The sequence below is a fragment of the Pseudophryne corroboree genome, chromosome 5, assembly GCF_028390025.1.
Source record: "Pseudophryne corroboree isolate aPseCor3 chromosome 5, aPseCor3.hap2, whole genome shotgun sequence".
In the NCBI taxonomy this organism is placed as follows: domain Eukaryota; kingdom Metazoa; phylum Chordata; class Amphibia; order Anura; family Myobatrachidae; genus Pseudophryne; species Pseudophryne corroboree.
The window spans coordinates 272,196,633-272,219,967 of NC_086448.1; the positions used below are offsets into that span (position 1 = coordinate 272,196,633).

The window sequence follows — 23,335 nt, forward strand, 5'->3', positions numbered from 1 at the left end:
ACCCCTCCCTTATGTATTAAACACCCCCTACCACCCTGTAAGTCATGTACCAGGGCTTCTTAATTCAGCCCAATACTCCCTTCTACAGTTTAGCCCTATCTGTGCAGTAAAGGAGTAATTAGCAGAAATTACTGCTCCAGGTCCTACATGCTGAGCGGAAAATAGAACATACCCTACCGCCCGCGGGACATCAAAGCTGCTGCTGATAGCACCCCCCACCCCTACCGCTGGAGGATGGGCAGGGGGCCCAGTGCATTGCTGTGCCCAGGGGCCTACGCTGCTGTTAAGACGGCCCTGTGTGTAAGAAAAGATCAGACTAAATAACACCCATCGCCCAGAGTTGTAATTAGAAATATCAACGCCTGGGGTTGGAAGGAAGTATGAAACCCCCAAATTAACCTAAAATAATAATTCACTGTGCCCCGCTTCAGATGTACACCCTGGGCAGCTGCGCCTCATACACAGCCCTAGCCACAACACTACCATCAGCTACTTAGAGAAACAGAATCCATTTTGTTGGGTACATTAATATTAATAGAGCATGTCTTTTTATCACTAGGACATGGGATATAGGCGAAACATGTGGGTCTTTGGGCTCATGCATCAGCAAGGTCATAGTGAATTGATAGGCCCAGTAATTTACAGACCATAAAATGACTGCCATCATTCTGTGTAGGGAACATTACACGATAATATTTCACTTTACTGCTTTGTAAATGGCTTGTCAAATATTCTTCTACAGTCTACCATAGGTATCCACATTAATGTACAACTTCGTATTATCAAAGAAGTAGTAAAACTTACCATTATAGGTTATTCTTGGCTTTGTTAAGCACATCACGAGATGCAAATCCATTTCATCTGTGGGAATGAACTTTGAGCAGACTGGGCACTTAAATCCTGTTAAAGAAAAACAAACCTATTAGCAAATCTGTATTATAAAATAATATAATACAGTATGTAACTAAAGATAATGTGATGATGCTCTTATAGAGAGACCTAACAAATCATGTGGTATATTATAATGATATTACAAGTAACAAAGTATATCTGAGACTAATTACACTGTCACCATGCTGCAAACTGAGAGCTACCACAGTAAACAGAAGGGAACATTTCTGTCAGGTTTCTTCTGCAGGGCAAATGGAACACAGCCAGCCTTACGTATAAGGATTATTAATCCTTACAGCAAATAAAGCTGGCATACACAGATGAAACATGATTTACCTATTATTTGCCTTCCCATATCATAAGCTAGAAAAATGGATCAATGATTCACAAAGTAGTTTAAAGTAGCTCTATTCATGAATAATGCACTGAGTGGTATAGATGAATTAAGTGGTGTAAAACCCAGGTGTACATGCACTTATAGGGTACTGGAGCAGAGCTGGGTGGAAATTGCTTGTGAACAGTGGGGGTCATTCCGAGTTGATCACTCGCTAGCAGTTTTTAGCAGTCGTGCAAACGCTAAGCCGCCGCCCTCTGGGAGTGTATTTTAGCTTAGCAGAAGTGCGAACGAAAGGATCGCAGAGCGACTACATAAAAAATTTGTGCAGTTTTAGAGTAGCTCCAGACCTACTCCTAGCTTGCGATCACTTCAGACTGTTCAGTTCCAGATTTGACGTCACAAACACGCCCTGCGTTCGACCAGCCACGCCTGCGTTTTTCCGAACACTCCCTGAAAACGGTCAGTTGACACCCAGAAACGCTCACTTCATGTCACTCGCTCTGCGGCCAGCAGTGTTACTGAAAAGCTATGCTAGACCTTGTGTGAAACTGCATCGGCAGTTGTGAAAGTACGTCGAGCATGCGCATTGCGCCGCATGCGCAGAAGTGCCGTTTTTTTTTGCTTCATCGCTGCGCAACGAACATTTTCAGCTAGCGATCAACTCGGAATGACCCCCAGTGTGCACAGAAAATATGCATTCCTTCCCATGTAGGCCAAGTTGTGCACGTCTGGCCTGCCCACTATATTTTGTTTGTTACAGGTAGGATTACCACCTCATCCCTTTAATTCTGGACACATATTAATTACACAGGTTCTGTGGCTGGCTGGCTGGCTAACTTCAAGACTCCATTTCACCCGGTTTTAATCAGCCACAGAACCTGTGTAATTAATGTGTCCAGAATTAAAGGGATGAGGTGGTAACCCTAGCTACAGGTCATCATTAATACACACTTGCATCTTTACCATGTGCAAAAGATAAGCCTGGAAACAGACTTGCATCCAGACCTGCATAACCCACAGTTCTGTTGATAAACCTCTGCCTACGTGAGAACGCCATGTTACAGCCCAGGTCTACCTGTTTAGTAGTAAGGGCAGATGCAACTGAGAGGCACGCGATCCTGCATGGCCCTTACGTCTGGGTGCTCAGTTTTGAGCGTTGGACAGGGGCATAAAGGGCCCTCCAGGTAAATGCAGTATAGGGGCCCTTGTTTAGGAGTGAGGACAGTCCCCACAGAGGTTTGGGTAACCATTAGAGAGTTCATGGTCTGGGCCCTTGATGAATATATAGTAAATACTGCTAGTGCATGCATCATAATGTACCATATTAATAATGGCAATACACATAATGTATAATTCAAGCGCACAACCTGGAACCTGATCCATAGAAGTGGTGGTGGGCACTCAGGCAGTGAGGCCTACCAGGCATTTCCTCTGTACCGCTGCAGGTCAGTCTAACCCTGCAGGGTCACAAAAGATATGCCCTGACAACAGGGCATACGTTCAACTTGGCACCAGCCCACTGGCGTATCTATAATGGGTGCAGTGTGTGCGATGTACACGGGCCCCCGAGTCCATAGGGGGCACCCACCGCACACACTTCACCCATTGTTTTTATACTTACCCTTCCAGAGTCCCGCACTGATGTCAGCAGCATGTGGAATCACTGTGGAAATGGTGCAGCGGCCATTTTCACGGTGTTCTGCGCATGTGCAGTAGAGACATCACTTGTAAAATGGCCACTGCGCCATTTTCCTGGTGATCTGTGCATGCGTAGCAGAGTGACTCTCCAGCGCTGCCGGCATGGCCCAAACGGAGGCAGCACACAGGCCTCCTCCTCTCTTAAAGCGCCACTGCACCAGCCCCATATAATATATTACAGTAGAAATAGTAGTTTATAAGCAGACTATTGAGACATGATGCCCTTACACTCAGTGAAGGGAATCTTAAGTGTGTAGGCTTTATTTATAGAAAAAGGTCTCTCTCACTCTGCAGATGATCTTGATCATCGCAAATATTCAAAAATAGACTTGGGTTATGTCATTATCAGGATTTTTGTCATTATTTATATAAATAGGAGTATAAAGAAGGACACTGAAAAAAAGGTCAGTTGATAAAACAGTTGACAGTAGAAGAATGAAATAATCTTGGAAGCTTGGATGATGCAGACAGTTGTTCTCTAGCACATTAATGGGCTATATTTATAATCCTGAGTTATAGCTTTGCATTCTGTCTGCTCATATCTCCGTGATTAATGAATGTTGCCTTTGCCAATATTCATTTTTTATATGTCCATGCTTTGCTGCCTTATAAGGTATTACAGGTAATAAGCAAAGCTTAATATATATTTGTCTAGAATATTAAACCTCTGTCTATGAAGAGATATGAGGAGATTATCTAGAGCTCATTTGCTGAAACTATTGTTTGATTACTGAGGTGAGGAAATTCGATTAATCTCTAATAATACAAAGCCAGAGAAGGGGTATTGGGCGGGAATTCTTCCTTGGGGACGTACAAACCACTCAACAGACTTTCCTAATACTGCCAAATATTATTTTACAGATTGTATTGTAAAATATAACTAAAAAAAACATCTGACAGTATCAATTAAAACTAAAGGTGTGTACATACGGTGCAATTTTTCTTACGAAATATAATCAAAATCGTAAGAAAATATAGTGCATATCGCACCGTGTGTATAGTCCTTGCGATGCTAATGCACAGTCCCGCGGGTTCGGCATCTCAAGGAAAAATAGATTGTGCAGGCAGCCCAACATTGACTATATCGGTGGGGCTGGGCTCCGGCCACGTCGATTAGTAAATGTAGGGCTGTACAGTGCATCGCACCGTGTGTACACACCTTAAGGGTGATTTAATAGGTTACTGGATACATTAATAATATCACTTCTTAACAACGCGATGCTTAATAAACTCATATACTGGTTAACTGTTTATACTAATAGGTATGAATAGGTTTCGCTGACAAACCTGAAACAGGAAGTATCAAGTCATGAGGAAGTTGCAATATCATCTAACTCTGCATGGTGGTTTCTGTGCTACATCTTCCTTTTTTTCTGTTTGAGCTGACAGGCCAATATAAAAATAACTGACGACCATCTGACCATATGAATGCATCTAATAAACTGATCCCTACAAAACCAATTTTTCAAAACAACCTTAATATATATATATATATATATATATAGATATATTTTATCTCAACAAAAAATGCCCTGATTATATAATAAAATAAGCATGCAGTTCCACTTATAGTAGTCACAACTGTAAAAAAAATGAGCTACAAAAAAGAGCTATTAGGTCAGTAACCTAATATTGCTATGGCTATGGCCAGAGATTTGTGATGACCAATTGTAGCCTAATTTATGTGGCTTCCATTAATGTGGGTAGAAAATTACCACTATGGACCTATGCTTGCAGTCAACTCCAAATCAAAAGGCTTCTACAGTATGTGGTCAACCAGTTATCTGGCAGAAGAGCAAAAGCTAGTTGTCGGGAAGCAGCCAAAGTATGTCAGTGGGGTCCCCAGCAAATAGTTACAGAAACCTTTGCTCGCCTGCATCTGTAATGATCCCTCAGAGGAGAGAAGGATAAGATACTGGCTCTCAATGGGAAGAGCACTGCTCCCAATGTGCCCACAGGATCAGGATCCAACACTCCTTCCTGGTGATTCAGGTCACTAGAAAGAGATCATGAAAGAGGCTTGGCAGCAAAGGCCCTCAATAACTATCTATATACAGTATATCAATACCCTGCTCATTTGGGCAAACAGGAGTCCATATGTAAGGTCTGCACAGATATACTTGTGCGGAGAGATGATGATGATAAATGTCTCCATAGTGCAACAGATGATTTGTGGTTTACACATTGTGAACTACAGACATCACTGACGCAACTGGAAATGCGCAAAGAGTTGCTATTCAGGACCATTCAAGATCGCCATGCAAGCATTTGCCATGGCACAGTTCCTTTGTCTCCCTTCTAGTTCCTTTAGATAACAGGATGCTAGGATTATTACACTACTGGACCTTCATAAAAGGTCTTCCGTTTGGTGCAACGCCATACTTTCCAAAATCACCACTGGGCAAATTTGGCAATATATGCATATTGCTATCAACAGTTAAAAGGCATGGTCATGATTGATGGGCTGACCTTGTAACAAGACAGAGCGTGAGATAGGTATGTAGGTGAACTCAAGAGCGCTGCTGTTGGACATAGGCTGAGGCACATGTATATGCAGAACCTTTCAGAAGCCCCATGAAGTGACTTCATCAGGATCCAAGTTCAACTTTTCACCAGCCCTGCTAACTACAATGCATTAAAACTTCTTCACTATCAAACTGAATTATTTATTTGCCACAATTAAATTACTAAGAGCTTTTCAGTAAATATATAAATAGAACAGTCATTGTGTCTTTAGTTATTTATACATTTTTGTTCAAACAGGTCCTGGGAACTATCTAGATTTGCAAAAGGTCAAATACTAGTGGGCTTTCTTAGTCTGACACAGCTGGGTCAGCAAAATTATCTTTTCAAATACTCCCAAAATCCAGAATACGCTCACATTTGCCACAAAATGGATCTCAAGGCATCTGTATTAAAGGTTCAGCCTGTACTATGGCATGGAGACCTTATTTAGGAAACTCAGAAACACATTTGTGTACTGATAAGTTCATCTCTGAAGTCTTGGGTTTTAAAGGGTAATTCAGACCTGATCGCTAGGGTGCGCTTTTTGCATCCCTGTGATCAGGTAGTTGCCGCCTATAGGGGGAGGGCATGGAGTGTGTGCAGGTGTGCGATCGCATTTGTACCAGAACTGCACAAACATCAGTTTGTGCAGTTTCTGCTCATCCCAGGACTTACTCAGCCGCTGTGATGATCGGGGCCGGAGCAGACGTCAGAATACCTTCCTCCAAACGCCTGGTCCCTCCTGCGTTTGCCCAGACACTCCTTGAAAACGGTCAGTTGCCACCCACAAACGCCCTCTTTCTGTCAATCTCCTTGCGATCGCCTGAGCGTTCTGAAATTTCCCACCATTCCGTCGCTGACCGGCGATCCCCGCTGCTGCGGTCTGTCGCGCCTGCGCATTGCGGTGCATACGCATGCACAGGTCACATCTGATCGCAGGCTGTGAGAAAACGTAGCCTAGCGATCAGGTCTGAATCGGCCCTTTAGTTGTATTGACATGAAATCTTTCTAGCAACACAATGAGCATGTATTCCACAGCAATATGTAAAATAAACGTCAGCAAAGTAAATAGCTTGTGTTACAGCATGTGTAAGCAGTTGGATATAAATCAGGGAATACACAGATTGACAATACAGGCATCCATAGGGAAATGAATTCCATTAAAAGTTAACAGCCATAACAAAAAATGCTTTTAATGGAGTATGTCATCAACATATAATCCTGGCTGAAACTGGGCAGTACATCGTGCTTAGTAAAAGCGATAGCTGGTTTTTACACAGATGATTCCAGATTTGTCTTGTTGAGATCGGCTGAAGAGAGAAACAAGGACCTGGCTTTAACCATTCAGGTGATGGAAGAAGCCAAGGTTGTAGGCCTATACAGTATGTGAACTACCTTTTTGACATTTTAAAAACTGAACCTGTCATATTGTAATAATTTTTGTTAGGGTGAAAAAAAAAGTATGACGACCGCTACTGGTGCATGTTTGTTGTCATCCGCTGACTTGAAAGTGATGGAAAAGGCATACTGGCTATATGTACAACGATGTCCGGACACTTGCAACATGTGTATCTTGCTAAGATCATTACATTAATCGTATGGAGGAGTATTTGGTACAACTTAAATTTTTTACTCAAACATTTTTATAGAAAGCTAATGGACATACTGTGAAAAATGACGACAGATGGATTGTCTCTTTAGGGTATATTCACATAAGCTGTTTTACAGTACTCACCAAAACTGCATTAATAACATCCAGTTGTAGGCACAAATTACAGATATATTTATCATGCAGATATTAGAGGGTTAATTCATGTTTTTTAATATTTAAGGAGGTGATGAGTTACTAACCCAAACATTGGTGTATATAATAGATTCAGTATGATATGTTGGCCATCAGTATACTGACAGCGGCATCCTGGACACCAGTACGCTGGCAGCGGGGTGAGCGCTAGAAAGCCCTTTGCGGGCACGCTGCACTCACCACGCTGCGGGCACGGTGGCTCACTGTGCTCACCACAGGTTATATTCTCCCTCTATGGGTGTTGTGGACACCCACAGAGGGAGAAAAGCCTGTGTATGTGGTGTACATGGCCCTTGGGTCCAGGGGGGCCACACTGCACACCTTGCGTACAATACTTACCACACTGGAGTCCCATGTCGGCAGTGTTGCACAGATCACCGGGATAATGGTGCAGCATCCATTTTCCCTGCAATTTGCGCATACGCAGTATAAAAATGGTTGCTGCACTTTTTACCTGGAACCTTGCACATGTGCACAGAGCTATAGTCTACTTGCTTACGCCACTAGTTAAAAGAGAGGAGGTGGTATGGACGGGGCTGTGCACAGGCACCCTCCTCTCTTAATACACCCCTGCCCACAAACAATGCATTATAAGAAATTAAAATGCACCATCCATTGCTGCATAAGATTTATTTGCACTTAAGCAATGGACAAGCATATTTTTAACAAATAATTTTATACTACTGATGTGTCCCCATATACCTAGCCTCAGCATGTCATATGGGGGGTAATTCCAAGTTGATCGCAGCAGGAATTTTGTTAGCAGTTGGGCAAAACCATGTGCACTGCAGGGGAGGCAGATATAACATTTGCAGAGAGAGTTAGATTTGGGTGGGTTATTTTGTTTCTGTGCAGGGTAAATACTGGCTGCTTTATTTTTACACTGCAAATTAGATTGCAGATTGAACACACCCCACCCAAATCTAACTCTCTCTGCACATGTTATATCTGCCTCCCCTGCAGTGCACATGGTTTTGCCCAACTGCTAACAAAATTCCTGCTGCGAACAACTTGGAATTACCCCCATGGTGCGAGATGACCGCTGCAATCAAGTGGTGTAGCATAATGATTACTTCTTTCATTTTGCACATCACAGATATATGGAAACACCACCCAATAAGAATTAGAGATGCTGTCGTGTGACTGTAACCACAGAGGAATTTGTTTTAAGCCCGTACCAAATCCCAGATGAAGCACAACGTAACGTAGCGTGTAAAGAAGCTGCACCTGCTGCACCATAGTATATTGTGACCAGCTTCAGATTCGTTCACAGACAGATGTACAAACGTCACACAACAAGAGAGGATGTTTGGCATGACTGTGGCCACACTGTAATATTGATGTGCTTTAAAATAATTTTGCAATGATCTGATTCAAAAACAAATCATTTCTTTTTTGCTTCTTAGTACAGAAGCGAGTTTTATATAGCTATTTACCCCAGAAAGATCTTTTTGTTTTATGGGCATTCCACATTATGAAGTGAAGATTAGTTTCATATAATTACAAAGTTCACAAATCTTCACCTGAAAATGTACAAGAACAAAGTGGTCAAATAACAGCCAATAGTATTTGGAATTCAGGGCATCTATTCATAAATATTAAACTGCAGAACGTTAATGAACAAATACATATTTCACAAAAAGTCAAATGGTATACAGTAACACAGATAAACACAAATACTGTGTTGAGGCAACATTTATAATATGCATTCTAAACAATTATACACAGCAGCTGATTGGTTGCCATGGGCAACTTCTCCACTGGCTCACTTCTCCACACTTTCCACTGCTTCATGAATATACCCCTACATCTTTATGCATGTAAATATTTGTTAAAAATAGATACACCTGTCAAAACCTCAACCTTTTTGACAACAAACACACTCTAAGTGACTCGGAGATGGACGCATTGGGCCTGATTCTGAGTTTGTTCAGCAGCTGCGTCTGTGGACGCACCTGCAGTGCAATAATATGCTAATGTCGCAGGAGGTATCTTGTGTAAATAGACGCCTCCTGCTGGCTACTGTGATCAACTGATGCATCTGAAGATCTAGCCATTGGAATATATATGCAAACTCATGTTACTCAGGATGGCCGGGGAATTTACGCTACCTGGGCCAGAAGACACAGACACTTGCCTCTGCATGCTTACAAAATGGGGAAAGCACATCCCCGTTTTGTAAAATGGTCTGTGCTGCTGCCCCATCCCCCATACATCCGCATCATTACCAGCGGCGGCTCCTACCTTTAATGTAGAGGGGGGTTGCCAGGGGCCAGGTCCCAAGAGAGGAGGTAGGTGCTGGTGCTGCTTGCTGGGTCCTGGGACCGCGCATGCGCAGTCAAGCGGCGGCTCTACTGCGCATGCGTAAACCCTCAGCTTCTATGAACTGTATCAGCTGCAGTCCATAAAAGCCGGGTCATGCGCATGCGCAGTCAAGCCACCGCTTCACTATGCATGCGCCAATTGCTACCAGGTGATTGCAGCCCGGTCTGGCAGTTCGGAGGAAGAAGACACCTCCCAATGGGACTGCCTGTACTTGGGTTGACTGGCAGGTAGGACTTCTAATAGAAGTCCTCACTGCCAGTCACTGTGTAGCCAGTGCAGTCACAGACTGCAACTGGCTCACTCCCTGTAGTGGCGGATTTTACTGGGGAAAGGGGGGGCTGCAGCCCATAGATAAAATCTACCACTGATCATGTCAATCATGTGGCGTCTTAGGAGGCACTACATGCGATGACACAGGACCCATTCTGCACATGTGTGATGTGCGGTATTACACCGGACCATCAGGTTTGCATGCAACTCTGAATCAGGCCCTAAGTGTCATATTTAGTAATTATTGCGGTCTGCTGACCAAGCATACACAGGAGGTCATTGCCAGGGAGGCGTTCTAAGGATCCCTCTCCCGGTAATTTATGCAAAGAATAGCCTATAGGTTGCAATGCCTAATGCCATCTGTTAACAGGGCCAAGCTCCGGAATGTGAAGGTAAATTACACAATAAAGCAATTGAATAGCTCCGGGACCTTAGCCTGGAAGATAAAAGTAAGTGTTAAGTTCTGGGTCTAATTTCCCACTGTGAGACTCACAAACTGTGGAGAGTTTCCCCTGACTTTGACAAGAGCAGGGAACTCTCTCTGATATTACCCACTTCCCTAGTTATTTGAAGGAAAGGGGAAGGGGGAATTGAATACTTGATAAGCTGCTAATTGTGTCATTAAGTGTCTGCGATCTGTGGCGTGCCCCACATCATGAGTCTGCCTCCCCGAGAGTGCAGGCCCCAGAAAGTATGCTTGGAATACTCTCCCTTGTTTATTTATTTATTAATTTTATTTATTACCAGTCTCCCTCATTGCGCTCTTAGATCTACAATGAATCCGGAAAGTATTCACAGCGCTTCACTTTTTCCACATTATGTTACATCCTTATTCCAAAATGGAATAAATTAATTTTTCCCCTCAAAATTCTACACACAATGCCCCATAATGATAATGTGAAAAATAAGATTTTACTCACCGGTAAATCTATTTCTCGTAGTCCGTAGTGGATGCTGGGAACTCCGTAAGGACCATGGGGAATAGCGGCTCTGCAGGAGACTGGGCACAACTAAAGAAAGCTCTAGGTCACCTGGTGTGCACTGGCTCCTCCCACCACGACCCCCCTCCAAGCCCCAGTCAGGACACTGTGCCCGGACGAGCCGACATAATAAGGAAGGATTTTGAATCCCGGGTAAGACTCTTACCAGCCACACCAATCACACTGTATAACTCGTGATACAATACCCAGTTTAACAGTATGAAAAATACTGAGCCTCTCAACAGATGGCTCAACAATAACCCTTTAGTTAACAGTAACTATGTACAAGTATTGCAGACAATCCGCACTTGGGACGGGCGCCCAGCATCCACTACGGACTACGAGAAATAGATTTACCGGTGAGTAAAATCTTATTTTCTCTGACGTCCTAGTGGATGCTGGGAACTCCGTAAGGACCATGGGGATTATACCAAAGCTCCCAAACGGGCGGGAGAGTGCGGATGACTCTGCAGCACCGAATGAGAGAACTCCAGGTCCTCCTCAGCCAGGGTATCAAATCTGTAGAATTTTGCAAACGTGTTTGCCCCTGACCAAGTAGCAGCTCGGCAAGTTGTAAAGCCGAGACCCCTCGGGCAGCCGCCCAAGATGAGCCCACCTTCCTTGTGAAATGGGCTTTTACTGATTTAGGATGCGGCAGTCCAGCCGCAGAATGCGCCTGCTGAATTGTGCTACAAATCCAGCGAGCAATAGTCTGCTTAGAAGCAGGAGCACCCAGCTTGTTGGGTGCATACAGGATAAATAGCGAGTCAGTTTTCCTGACTCCAGCCGTCCTGGAAACATAAATTTTCAAGGCCCTGACTACGTCCAGCAACTTGGAATCCTCCAAGTCCCTAGTAGCCGCAGGCACCACAATAGGTTGGTTCAAGTGAAAAGCTGATACCACCTTAGGGAGAAACTGAGGACGAGTCCTCAATTATGCCCTATCCATATGGAAAATCAGATAAGGGCTTTTACATGACAAAGCCGCCAATTCTGACACACGCCTGGCCGAAGCCAAGGCCAATAACATGACCACTTTCCACGTGAGATATTTTAGATCCACGGTTTTAAGTGGCTCAAACCAATGTGATTTTAAGAAACTCAACACCACGTTGAGATCCCAAGGTGCCACTGGAGGCACAAACGGGGGCTGAATATGCAGCACTCCCTTCACAAACGTCTGAACTTCAGGCAAGGAAGCCAGTTCTTTCTGGAAAAAAATCGACAGAGCCGAGATCTGTACCTTAATGGAGCCTAATTTCAGGCCCATAGTCACTCCTGTTTGTAGGAAATGCAGAAATCGACCTAGTTGAAATTCCTCTGTTGGGGCCTTTTCGGCCTCACACCAAGCAACATATTTCCGCCATATGCGGTGATAATGCTTTGCAGTTACATCTTTCCTGGCTTTAATCAGCGTAGGAATGACTTCCTCCGGAATGCCCTTTTCCTTCAGGATCCGGCGTTCAACCGCCATGCCGTCAAACGCAGCCGCGGTAAGTCTTGGAACAGACAGGGCCCCTGCTGCAGCAGGTCCTGTCTGAGCGGCAGAGGCCATGGGTCCTCTGAGATCATCTCTTGAAGTCCCGGGTACCACGCTCGTCTTGGCCAATCCGGAACCACGAGAATTGTTCTTACTCCTCGTTTTCTTATTATTCTCAGTACTCTTGGTATGAGAGGCAGAGGAGGGAACACATAAACTGACTGGTACACCCACGGTGTCACCAGAGCGTCTACAGCTATCGCCTGAGGGTACCTTGACCTGGCGCAATATCTCTCTAGTTTTTTGTTTAGGCGGGACGCCATCATGTCCACTTGTGGATGTTCCCATCGATTTACAATCAGCGTGAAGACTTCTGGATGAAGTCCCCACTCTCCCGGGTGGAGGTCGTGCCTGCTGAGAAAGTCTGCTTCCCAGTTGTCCACTCCCGGAATGAACACTGCTGACAGTGCTAGTACGTGATTTTCCGCCCATCGGAGAATCCTTGTGGCTTCTGCCATTGCCATCCTGCTTCTTGTGCCGCCCTGTCGATTTACATGGGCGACTGCCGTGATGTTGTCTGACTGGATCAGTACCGGCTGGTTTTGAAGCAGAGGCCTTGCCTGACTTAGGGCGTTGTAAATGGCCCTTAGTTCCAGAATATTTATGTGTAGGGAAGTCTCCTGACTCGACCATAGTCCTTGGAAGTTTCTTCCCTGTGTGACTGCCCCCCAGCCCCGAAGGCTGGCATCCGTGGTCACCAGGACCCAGTCCTGTATGCCGAATCTGCGGCCCTCTAGAAGATGGGCACTCTGCAGCCACCACAGCAGAGACACCCTGGTTCTTGGAGACAGGGTTATCAGGCGATGCATCTGAAGATGCGATCCGGACCACTGGTCCAACAGGTCCCACTGCAAGATTCTGGCATGGAACCTGCCGAAAGGAATTGCTTCGTAAGAAGCCACCATCTTTCCCAGGACCCATGTGCAGTGATGCACCGATACCTGTTTCGGTTTCAGGAGGTCTCTGACTAGAGATGACAGCTCCTTGGCTTTCTCCTCCGGGAGAAACACTTTTTTCTGGACTGTGTCCAGGATCATACCCAGGAACAGTAGACGTGTCGTCGGAACCAGCTGTGATTTTGGAATATTCAGAATCCAACCGTGCTGGTGTAGCACCTCCTGAGATAGTGCTACTCCCACCAACAACTGCTCCTTGGACCTCGCCTTTATTAGGAGATCGTCCAAGTACGGGATAATTAAAACTCCCTTTCTTCGAAGGAGTATCATCATTTCCGCCATTACTTTGGTAAACACCCTCGGTGCCGTGGAGAGTCCAAACGGCAGCGTCTGGAATTGGTAATGGCAATCCTGTACCACGAATCTGAGGTACTCCTGGTGAGGATAGTAAATGGGGACATGCAGGTAAGCATCCTTGATGTCCAGGGATACCATGTAATCCCCCTCGTCCAGGCTTGCAATAACTGCCCTGAGCGATTCCATTTTGAACTTGAATTTTTTTATGTATGTGTTTAAGGATTTCAAATTTAAAATGGGTCTCACCGAACCGTCCGGTTTCGGTACCACAAACAGTGTGGAATAGTAACCCCGTCCTTGTTGAAGTAGGGGCACCTTGACTATCACCTGCTGGGAATACAGCTTGTGAATTGCCTCTAGCACAGCCTCCCTGCCTGAGGGAGTTGTCGGCAAGGCAGATTTTAGGAACCGGTGGGGTGGAGACGCCTCGAATTCCAGTTTGTACCCTTGAGATACTATTTGCAGGATCCAGGGATCCACCTGTGAGCGAGCCCACTGATCGCTGAAATTTTTGAGGCGGCCCCCCACCATACCTGGCTCCGTCTGTGGAGCCCCACCATCATGCGGCGGACTTGGAAGAAGCGGGGGAGGACTTTTGCTCCTGGGAACCTGCTGTTTGATGCAGCCTTTTTCCCCTACCTCTGCCTCTGGACAGAAAGGACCCGCCTTTTCCACGCCTGTTTTTCTGAGTCCGAAAGGACTGTACCTGATAAAACGGCGCCTTTTTAGGCTGTGAGGGAACATGGGGTAAAAATGCTGACTTCCCAGCAGTTGCTGTGGAAACTAGGTCCGAGAGACCATCCCCGAATAACTCCTCACCCTTATAAGGCAAAACTTCCATGTGCCTTTTTGAATCTGCATCCCCTGTCCACTGGCGAGTCCATAAGCCTCTCCTAGCAGAAATGGACAGTGCACTTATTTGAGATGCCAGCCGGCAGATCTCCCTCTGTGCATCTCTCATGTATAAGACTGAGTCTTTTATATGCTCTATGGTTAGCAGAATAGTGTCCCTGTCTAGGGTGTCAATATTTTCTGACAGGGAATCTGACCACGCAGCGGCAGCACTGCACATCCATGCTGACGCAATAGCAGGTCTAAGTATAATGCCTGAGTGTGTATATACAGACTTCAGGATAGCCTCCTGCTTTCTATCAGCAGGTTCCTTGAGGGCGGCTGTATCCGAAGACGGTAGTGCCACCTTTTTAGACAAACATGTGAGCGCTTTATCCACCCTAGGTGGTGTCTCCCAACGTGACCTATCCTCTGGCGGGAAAGGGAACGCCATTAGTAACTTCTTAGAGATTACCAATCTTTTATCAGGGAAAGCCCACGCTTCTTCACACACTTCATTTAATTCTTCTGATGGGGGAAAGACTACGGGTAGTTTTTTCTCCCCAAACATAATACCCTTTTTAGTGGTACCTGGGTTTATATCAGAAATGTGTAACACCTCTTTCATTGCTTCAATCATGCAACAAATGGCCTTAGTGGACATTAGACTAGACTCATCGTCGTCGACACTGGTGTCAGTATCCGTGTCGACATCCGCGTCTGCCATCTGAGGTAGCGGGCGTTTTTGAGCCCCCGAAGGCCTTTGAGACACCTGGACAGGCACGAGCTGAGAAGCCGGCTGTCCCGCATTCGGCATGTCGTCAATTTTTTTGTGTAAGGAGTCGACGCGTGCACGCAATTCCTTCCATAAGTCCATCCACTCAGGTGTCTGCCCCGCAGGGGGTGACATCCCTTCTATATGCAACTGCTCCGCCTCCACCTCATTATCCTCATCAAACATGTCAACACAGCCGTACCGACACACCGCACACACACAGGGAATGCTCTAACAGAGGACAGGACCCACAAAAAGCCCTTTGGGGAGACAGAGTGAGAGTATGCCAGCACACACCAGAGCGCTATATAATGCAGGGACTAACTGAATTATGTCCCCTATAGCTGCTGTTATATATACTGCGCCTAAATTTAGTGCCCCCCCTCTCTTTTTTACCCTTTTCTGTAGTGTAGACTGCAGGGGAGAGCCAGGGAGCTTCCTTCCAGCGGAGCTGTGAGGGAGAAATGGCGCCAGTGTGCTGCAAGGAGATAGCTCCGCCCCTTTTCCGCGGACTATTCTCACGCTTTTTTCTGGATTCTGGCAGGGGTAATTATCACATATATAGCCTCTGGGGCTATATATTGTGGTATTTTTTGCCAGCCAAGGTCTTTATATTGCTGCTCAGGGCGCCCCCCCCTAGCGCCCTGCACCCTCAGTGACCGGAGTGTGAAGTGTGTATGAGGAGCAATGGCGCACAGCTGCAGTGCTGTGCGCTACCTTGGTGAAGACAGATGTCTTCTGCCGCCGATTTTCCGGACCTCTTCTTACTTCTGGCTCTGTAAGGGGGACGGCGGCGCGGCTCCGGGACCGAACACCAAGGCCAGTTCCATGCGGTCGGTCCCTCTGGAGCTAATGGTGTCCAGTAGCCTAAGAAGCCCAAGCTAGCTGCAAGCAGGTAGGTTCGCTTCTTCTCCCCTTAGTCCCTCGCTGCAGTGAGCCTGTTGCCAGCAGGTCTCACTGTAAAATAAAAAACCTAAATATATACTTTCTTTCTAGAAGCTCAGGAGAGCCCCTAGTGTGCATCCAACCTCGGCCGGGCACAAAATCTAACTGGGGCTTGGAGGGGGGTCGTGGTGGGAGGAGCCAGTGCACACCAGGTGACCTAGAGCTTTCTTTAGTTGTGCCCAGTCTCCTGCGGAGCCGCTATTCCCCATGGTCCTTACGGAGTTCCCAGCATCCACTAGGACGTCAGAGAAAAAGTATTTTTTAAGATTTTTGCAAAGTTATTAAAAATATAAAACTAAGAAATCACATGTACATAAGTATTCACAGCCTTTGCCATGAAGCTCAAAATTGAGCTCAGGTACATCCTGTTTCCACTGATCATCCTTGAGATGTTCCTACAGCTTAATTGGAGACCACCTGTGGTAAATTCAGTTGATTGGACATGATTTGGAAAGGCACACACCTGTCTATATAAGGTCCCACACTTGACAGTGCATGTCTGAGCACAAACCAAACATGAAGTCAAAGAAATTGTCTGTAGACCTCCGAGACAGGATTGTCTCGAGGCACAAATCTGGGGAAGAAAAAATAGAATTTTGATAACCTACTGGTAAATCCTTTTCTCCTAGTCCGTAAAGGATGCTGGGGATAACATCAAGACCATGGGGTATAGACGGGATCCGCAGGGGACATGGGCACTCTAAAGACTTTTCATTGGGTGTGTACTGGCTCCTCCCTCTATGCCCCTCCTCCAGACTTCAGTTATAGGAACTGTGCCCAGGGAGACTGACATTTCGAGGAAAGGAATTACTTAACTAGTGGTGAGATATCTACCAACTCACACCCTCAACCATGCCGCACACATGGTATTCAACATAGTTCATGCCTGCTGGCGTGTGTTAATTGCAGCAACATGCTGAAACCAAGATAACACAACTTGTGTAACTGTAATAACTAAACTGCAGGTAAAGTACGCACTGGGACGGGCGCCCAGCATCCTCTACGGACTAGGAGAACAGGATTTACCGGTAGGTTATCAAAATCCTGTTTTATCATACGTCCTAGAGGATGCTGGGGACGACATCAAGACCATGGGGTCTATACCAATGCTCCAATACGGGCGGGAGAGTGCGGATGACCCTGCAGCACCGATTGACCAAACTTTAGGTCCTCATCGGCCAAAGTGTCAAACTTGTAGAATTTTGCAAATGTGTTTGACCCTGACCAAGTAGCTGCTCGGCAAAGTTGTAAAGCCGTGACCCCCAAGGCAGCCGCCCAGGAGGAGCCAACCTTCCTAGTGGAATGGGCCTTCACCAACATCAGTAACGGCAATCCAGCCGTAGAATGAGCTTGCTGAATCGTACCTCTGATCCAGCGCGCAATAGTCTGCTTGGAAGCAGGACACCCAATCTTGTTGGGAACATACAGGAGAAACAAAACCTCTGTTTTCCGTATTCAAGCTGCTCTAGCAACATAAATCTTCAAAGCTCTAACCACATCTAGAGACTTTGACTCAGCGAAAGTGTCAGTAGCAACTGGCACCACAATAGGTTGGTTTATGTGGAAAGAGGAAACCACCTTTGGAAGAAAATGTTGACAAGTTCTCAACTCTGCCCTATCTTCATGGAAGATCAGGTAAGGGCTCTTGTGGGACAAGGCCCCCAATTCAGACACCCGCCTTGCGGATGCCAACGCCAAAAGCATCACCACTTTCCAAGTGAGAAACTTCAACTCTATTTCTTGTAGAGGCTCAAACCAACCCGACTGAAGGAACTGCAACACCGCATTAAGGTCCCATGGTGCCACTGGAGGCCCAAATGGAGGCTGCATATGCAGAACCCCTTTCACAAACGTCTGAACTTCTGGAAAGGAGGCCAATTGTTTTTGAAAGAAAACTTATAAGGCCGAAATCTGGACCTTGATTGACCCCAATCTAAGAGCCGCATCCACACCAGCCTGCAGAAAATGGAAAAAACGTCCCAACTCAAACTCTTCCGTAGGAGCCTTCTTGGATTCACACCAAGACAGATATTTTCTCCAAATACGGTGGTAATGTTTAGACGTTACTCCTTTCCTGTCCTGAATAAGAGTGGGGATGACTTCCTTGGGAATACCCTTTTGGGCTAGGATCCGACGCTCAACAGCCATGCCGTCAAACATAGCCGCGGTAAGTCTTGATACACACATGGCCCCTGCTGTAGTAGATCCTCTCGAGGAGGAAGAGGCCGAGGATCTTCTATGAGCAACTCCTGAAGATCTGGATACCAAGCCCTTCTTGGCCAGTCTGGGGCAATGAAGATTCCTCAAACTCTAGTTCTTATTATTATTTTGAGAACTTTTGGAATCAGTGGAAGTGGAGGGAAAACATATACCGACCCAAACACCCACTGGGTCACCAGTGTATCCACTGCTATTGCTTGAGGGTCTCTCGACCTGGAACAATATCTCTGAAGCTTCTTGTTCAGACGAGATGCCATCACGTCTACTTGAGGAACTCCCCAAAGACTCGTCACCTCTGCGAAGACTTCTTGGTGGAGGCCCCACTCTCCTGGATGGAGATTGTGTCTGCTGAGGAAGTCTTCTTACCAGTTGTCCACTCCCGGAATGAAAATTGCTGACAGAGCTCTAACATGTCTTTCTGCCCAGAGGAGAATCCTTGTCACCTCTGCAATAGCCGCTCTGCTTTTCATTCCGCCTTGCCTGTTTATGTACGCGACTGCTGTTACATTGTCCGACTGGATCTGCACGGGATCTTGAAGAAGATGTACCGCTTGGAGAAGGCCGTTGTAAATGGCTCTCAATTCCAGAACGTTTATGTGAAGGCAGGCTTCCTGACTTGACCATTTTCCTTGGAAGCTTTCCCCCTGTGTGACAGCTCTCCAGCCTCGGAAACTTGCATCCGTGGTTATTAGGACCCAGTCGTGAATCCCAAACCTGCGTCCCTCTAGTAGGTGAGAACTGTGTAGCCACCCCAGGAGCGAAATCCTGGCTTTGGGGGGACAGGATTATTTTCCGGTGTATGTGTAGGTGGCATCCGGATCACTTGTCCAACAGGTCCCACTGGAATACTCTGGCATGAAATCGGCCAAACTGTATGGCCTCGTAGGCCGCTACCATTTTCCCCAACAACCGAATGCATTGGTGGATCAACACGCTTGTTGGTTTCAATATTTGTTTGACCATTTTCTGGATTTCCAGAGCCTTTTCCACTGGAAGAAATACTCTCCGTACTTCTGTGTCCAGAATCATCCCTAAAAAGGACAATCTTGTCGTTGGTTCCAACTGCGACTTTGGAAAATTCATGATCCAACCGTGTGGTTGGAGTATTGACAGGGAGAGTGCGATGTTCCCTGGATCTCGCTTTTATCAGGAGATCGTCCAGATAAGGAATTATATTGACTCCTTTTTAACGAAGGAGGACCATCATCTCCGCCATCACCTTGGTGAATACCCTCGGTGCTGTGGAGAGTCCGAACGGCAACGTCTGAAACTGGTAATGGTAATCCTGTACTGCGAATCTCAGATAAGCTTGGTGAGGAGAATAAATGGGAACATGCAAGTAAGCATCTTTTATGTTTACTGACACCATGAAGTCCCCTTCTTCCAGACTGGAAATCACTACCCTCAGGGATTCCATCTTGAACTTGAACCTTTTCAGGTAGAGATTCAGATTTTCAGGTTTAAAATCGGTCTGACCGAGCCGTCCGGCTTTGGAAACTACGAAGAGGCTTGAATAAATAAACCTTCTCCTTACTGTGCCAAGGGTACCAGGACAATGACCTGATCCTGACATAATTTTTGAATTGCCGTTGTTACTGCCTCTCTTCCCGGAAGAGAAGCTGACAAGGTCGATTTGAAAAATCGGCATGGGGGGACGTCTTGAAACTCTAGTTTGTACCCATGGGACACTATTTGTAAGACCCATTGGTCCAGGCCAGATTGAATCCAGATTTGGCTGAAAAGTTTCAGACGTGCTCCCACCCGAGCGGACTCCCGCAAGGGAGCCCCAGCGTTATGCTGCAGATTTGTCAGAAGCAGGGGTGGACTTCTGCTCCTGCGATCCGGGAGACGCTGCGGATTTCTTTCCTTTTCCCCTTCCCCTACCAGCAAAAAAAGGGGAGACCTTTGTCCTTTTTGTATTTGTTGGGCCGAAAGGACTGTATGTGAGAGTGATGTGTCTTTTTCGCTGGTGTAGGAGCATAAGGCAAGAATGTCGACTTACCTGCGGTAGCCGCCGAGACTAACGCATCCAGCCCATCACCAAACAAGGCCTCACCTTCATACGGGAGAGCCTCCATATTTTATTTTGGAATCTACATCAGCATTCCACTGGCGAATCCACAACGCCCTCCGAGCCGATACTGCCATGGTAGCGGTTCTTGATCCCAAGAAACCAATATATTTCATGGATTCTAGTACGTACGCAGCAGCGTCTTTGATATGACCTAACGTTAGGAGTATCTCATCTCCATCTATTGTGTCAATGTCTAACTTTTCAATAGCACTACTCGCCCACTCACAGACAATGGTAGGCCTGAGTAGTGTCCCATTGGCCACATCAATAAATCAACTCACTCACTTGCGGTCTGTCGGCTCCTTAAGTGAAGCCATTCCAGGCGCAGGGAGAAACACCTTTTCTCTTTTATGACAGGGCCCTGTCTAAAATGCGGGGTGACTCCCACCTTTTTTGGAAAAAGATAAGCTGCCTGAATTCCTTTTGGGAATCTGACATTTATTTTCAGGTTAAATCAGACCTGAGGTGGAGGGAAAATTACATTACTTCTTTACTAAAGTAAACCCTCTCCTTGTGGTAAAAGAGGGGGCTTCGTAACTTCTAACACCTCCTTTATAGCTAAAATATATTTTGAATGCTTTTTTGCTAACTTAGGACCTATTCCCCTGGAATCACTAGTATCGACACAGGAATCAGAGTCTTTGTCGTTATCAGTTTGTACTACTTGTGCAAATTTGTATGTGACCCAGAAAGGTCCCTGTGGATGAAAGGCAGAACTATTAAAAATCACATCTTCAACAGATTATTTTCATTTTCTGTATGAGATTCAGTACAACCTCTTACTGATATGATTCACACTATCATGTAACCTTTTCACCCAGTCAGGCTCTTGGTGTTATATTACACCTCTGTGTCCCTAACATCACATGTCTCCACAGAGTTCCCTGCCACAGACATGTCACACTGCACACACACACCACAGACACTCCGGGACTTATTGAGGACAGACCCACAGTAAAATCTGTCAGAGGGACACAGATGGGATTTGCCAGTTCACAACCCAGCGCCAGTAACACAATGTCTGTGAACACAAAATGCCCACTGACATTCAGCGCTTTGATAATGTTAATCACAAAATTATATAGCACCAAATTCACTGTGGCCCCCCCCTGTTTTGCACCCTGATACTTGTTCAGTAGTGGAGGAGGACCAGCCTGAGGAGAGAGAGAAAATGGCGCTGAGCAGTGTACTGGCTGACTGAGGAGGAAGCTCCACTCTTCAATGGTGTGTTTCTCCTCAGCTTTTATGAGTTAATTTTTTATACTGGTGGGGGTAGGACTGTGCCTCAGCAACTTATGCCCCTTATTTATGCCAGTTTCCATAGGTTTCATGCTGCCCAACCCCCCCCCCCCCCCGCGCCCTGCACCCTGCAGTGCCTGTGTATGTGTGGGCAACATGGCGCGCTGCGCTCCCGCCAGCCGCGTGGTACCTTTAGCCGTCACTTTCTTGATTGAAGATCTGTCTTCTAACACTCGCCTGTCTTCTGGCTCTGTGAGGGGGGTGACGGCGTGCTGTGGGAGTGAGCATCTAGGCACGGCTAGCGTTCAGTTTCCTTCAGGAGCTAATGGTGTCCTGTCAGCCAGAAGCAGAGCCATGAAACTCTTTAGGAAGTTGGTTCCTACTTCTGCCCCCTCAGTCCCACGAAGCAGGGAGTCTGATGCCAGCAGATCTCCCTGAAAATAAAAAACTTAACATAAGTCTTTTCAGAGAAACTCAGTAGAGCTCCTCAGAGTGCATCCAGTCGACCTGGGCACATTTCTAAAACTGAGGTCTGGAGGAGGGGCATAGAGGGAGGAGCCAGTTTACACCCAATGAAAAGTCTTTAGAGTGCCCATGTCTCCTGCGGATCCCGTCTATACCCCATGGTCTTGATGTCGTCCCCAGCATCCTCTAGGACGTATGAGAAATATCTGCTGCTTTGAAGGTCCCAATGAGCAGAGTGGCCTCAATCATCTGTAAATGGAAGAAGTTCGGAGCCGCCAGGACTTTTCCTAGAGCTGGCCGGCCGTCTAAACTGAGTGATCGGGGGAGAAAGGCCCTAGTCAGGGAGGTGACCAAGAACCTGATGGTCACTCTGTCAGAGCTACAGCATTCCTCTGTGGAGAGAGGAGAACCTTCCAGAAGGACAACCATCTCTGCAGCAATCCACCAATCAGGCCTGTATGGTAGAGTGGCCAGATGGAAGCCATTCTTTAGTAAAAAGCACATGGCAGCCCGCCTGGAGTTTGCCAAAATGCATCTGAAGGACTCTCAGACCATGAGAAACAAAATTCACTGGTCTGTTGAGACAAAGATTGAACTCTTTGGCGTGAATGCCAGGCGTCATGTTTAGAGGAAAACAGGCATCGCTCATCACCAGGCCAATACCAACCCTACAGTGAAGCATGGTGGTAGCAGCATCATGGTGTGGGGATGTTTTTCAGCAGTAGGAACGGGGAGACTAGTCAGGATAGAGGGAAAAATGAATGTAGCAATGTACAGTGACATCCTGGATGAAAACCTGCTGCAGGGCGCTCTTGACCTCAGACTTGGGCGACGGTTCATCTTTCAGCAGGACAACGACCCTAAGCACGCAGCCAAGATATCAAAGGAGTGGATTCAGGAAAACTCTGTGAAAGTCCTTGAGAGGCCCAGACTTGAATCCGATTGAACATCTCTGAAGAAATCTGAAAATGGCTGTGCACTGACACTTCCCATCCAACCTGATGGAGCTTGAGAGGTGCTGCAAAGAGGAATGGGCGAAACTGCCCAAAAGATAGGTGTGCCAAGCTTGTGGCATCATATTCAAAGAGACTTGAGGCTGTAATTGCTGCCAAAGGTGCATCAACAAAGTATTGAGCAAAGGCTGTGAATACTTATGTAAATGTGATTTCTTAGTTTTTTATTT

The 23,335-nt window shown here is 46.2% G+C and overlaps 1 protein-coding gene across 1 annotated transcript in view; it reads right to left on the reverse strand.

Annotated features, from left to right (window-relative positions):
- Positions 1 to 23,335, reverse strand: part of ZNRF2 (zinc and ring finger 2) — a 244,950-nt gene that overhangs the window by 77,665 nt on the left and 143,950 nt on the right. Inside the window, exon 2 of the mRNA XM_063922340.1 lies at positions 805 to 900. Coding sequence (XP_063778410.1) covers positions 805 to 900 — 96 coding nt within the window. The remainder of the gene's footprint in view (positions 1 to 804; positions 901 to 23,335) is intronic.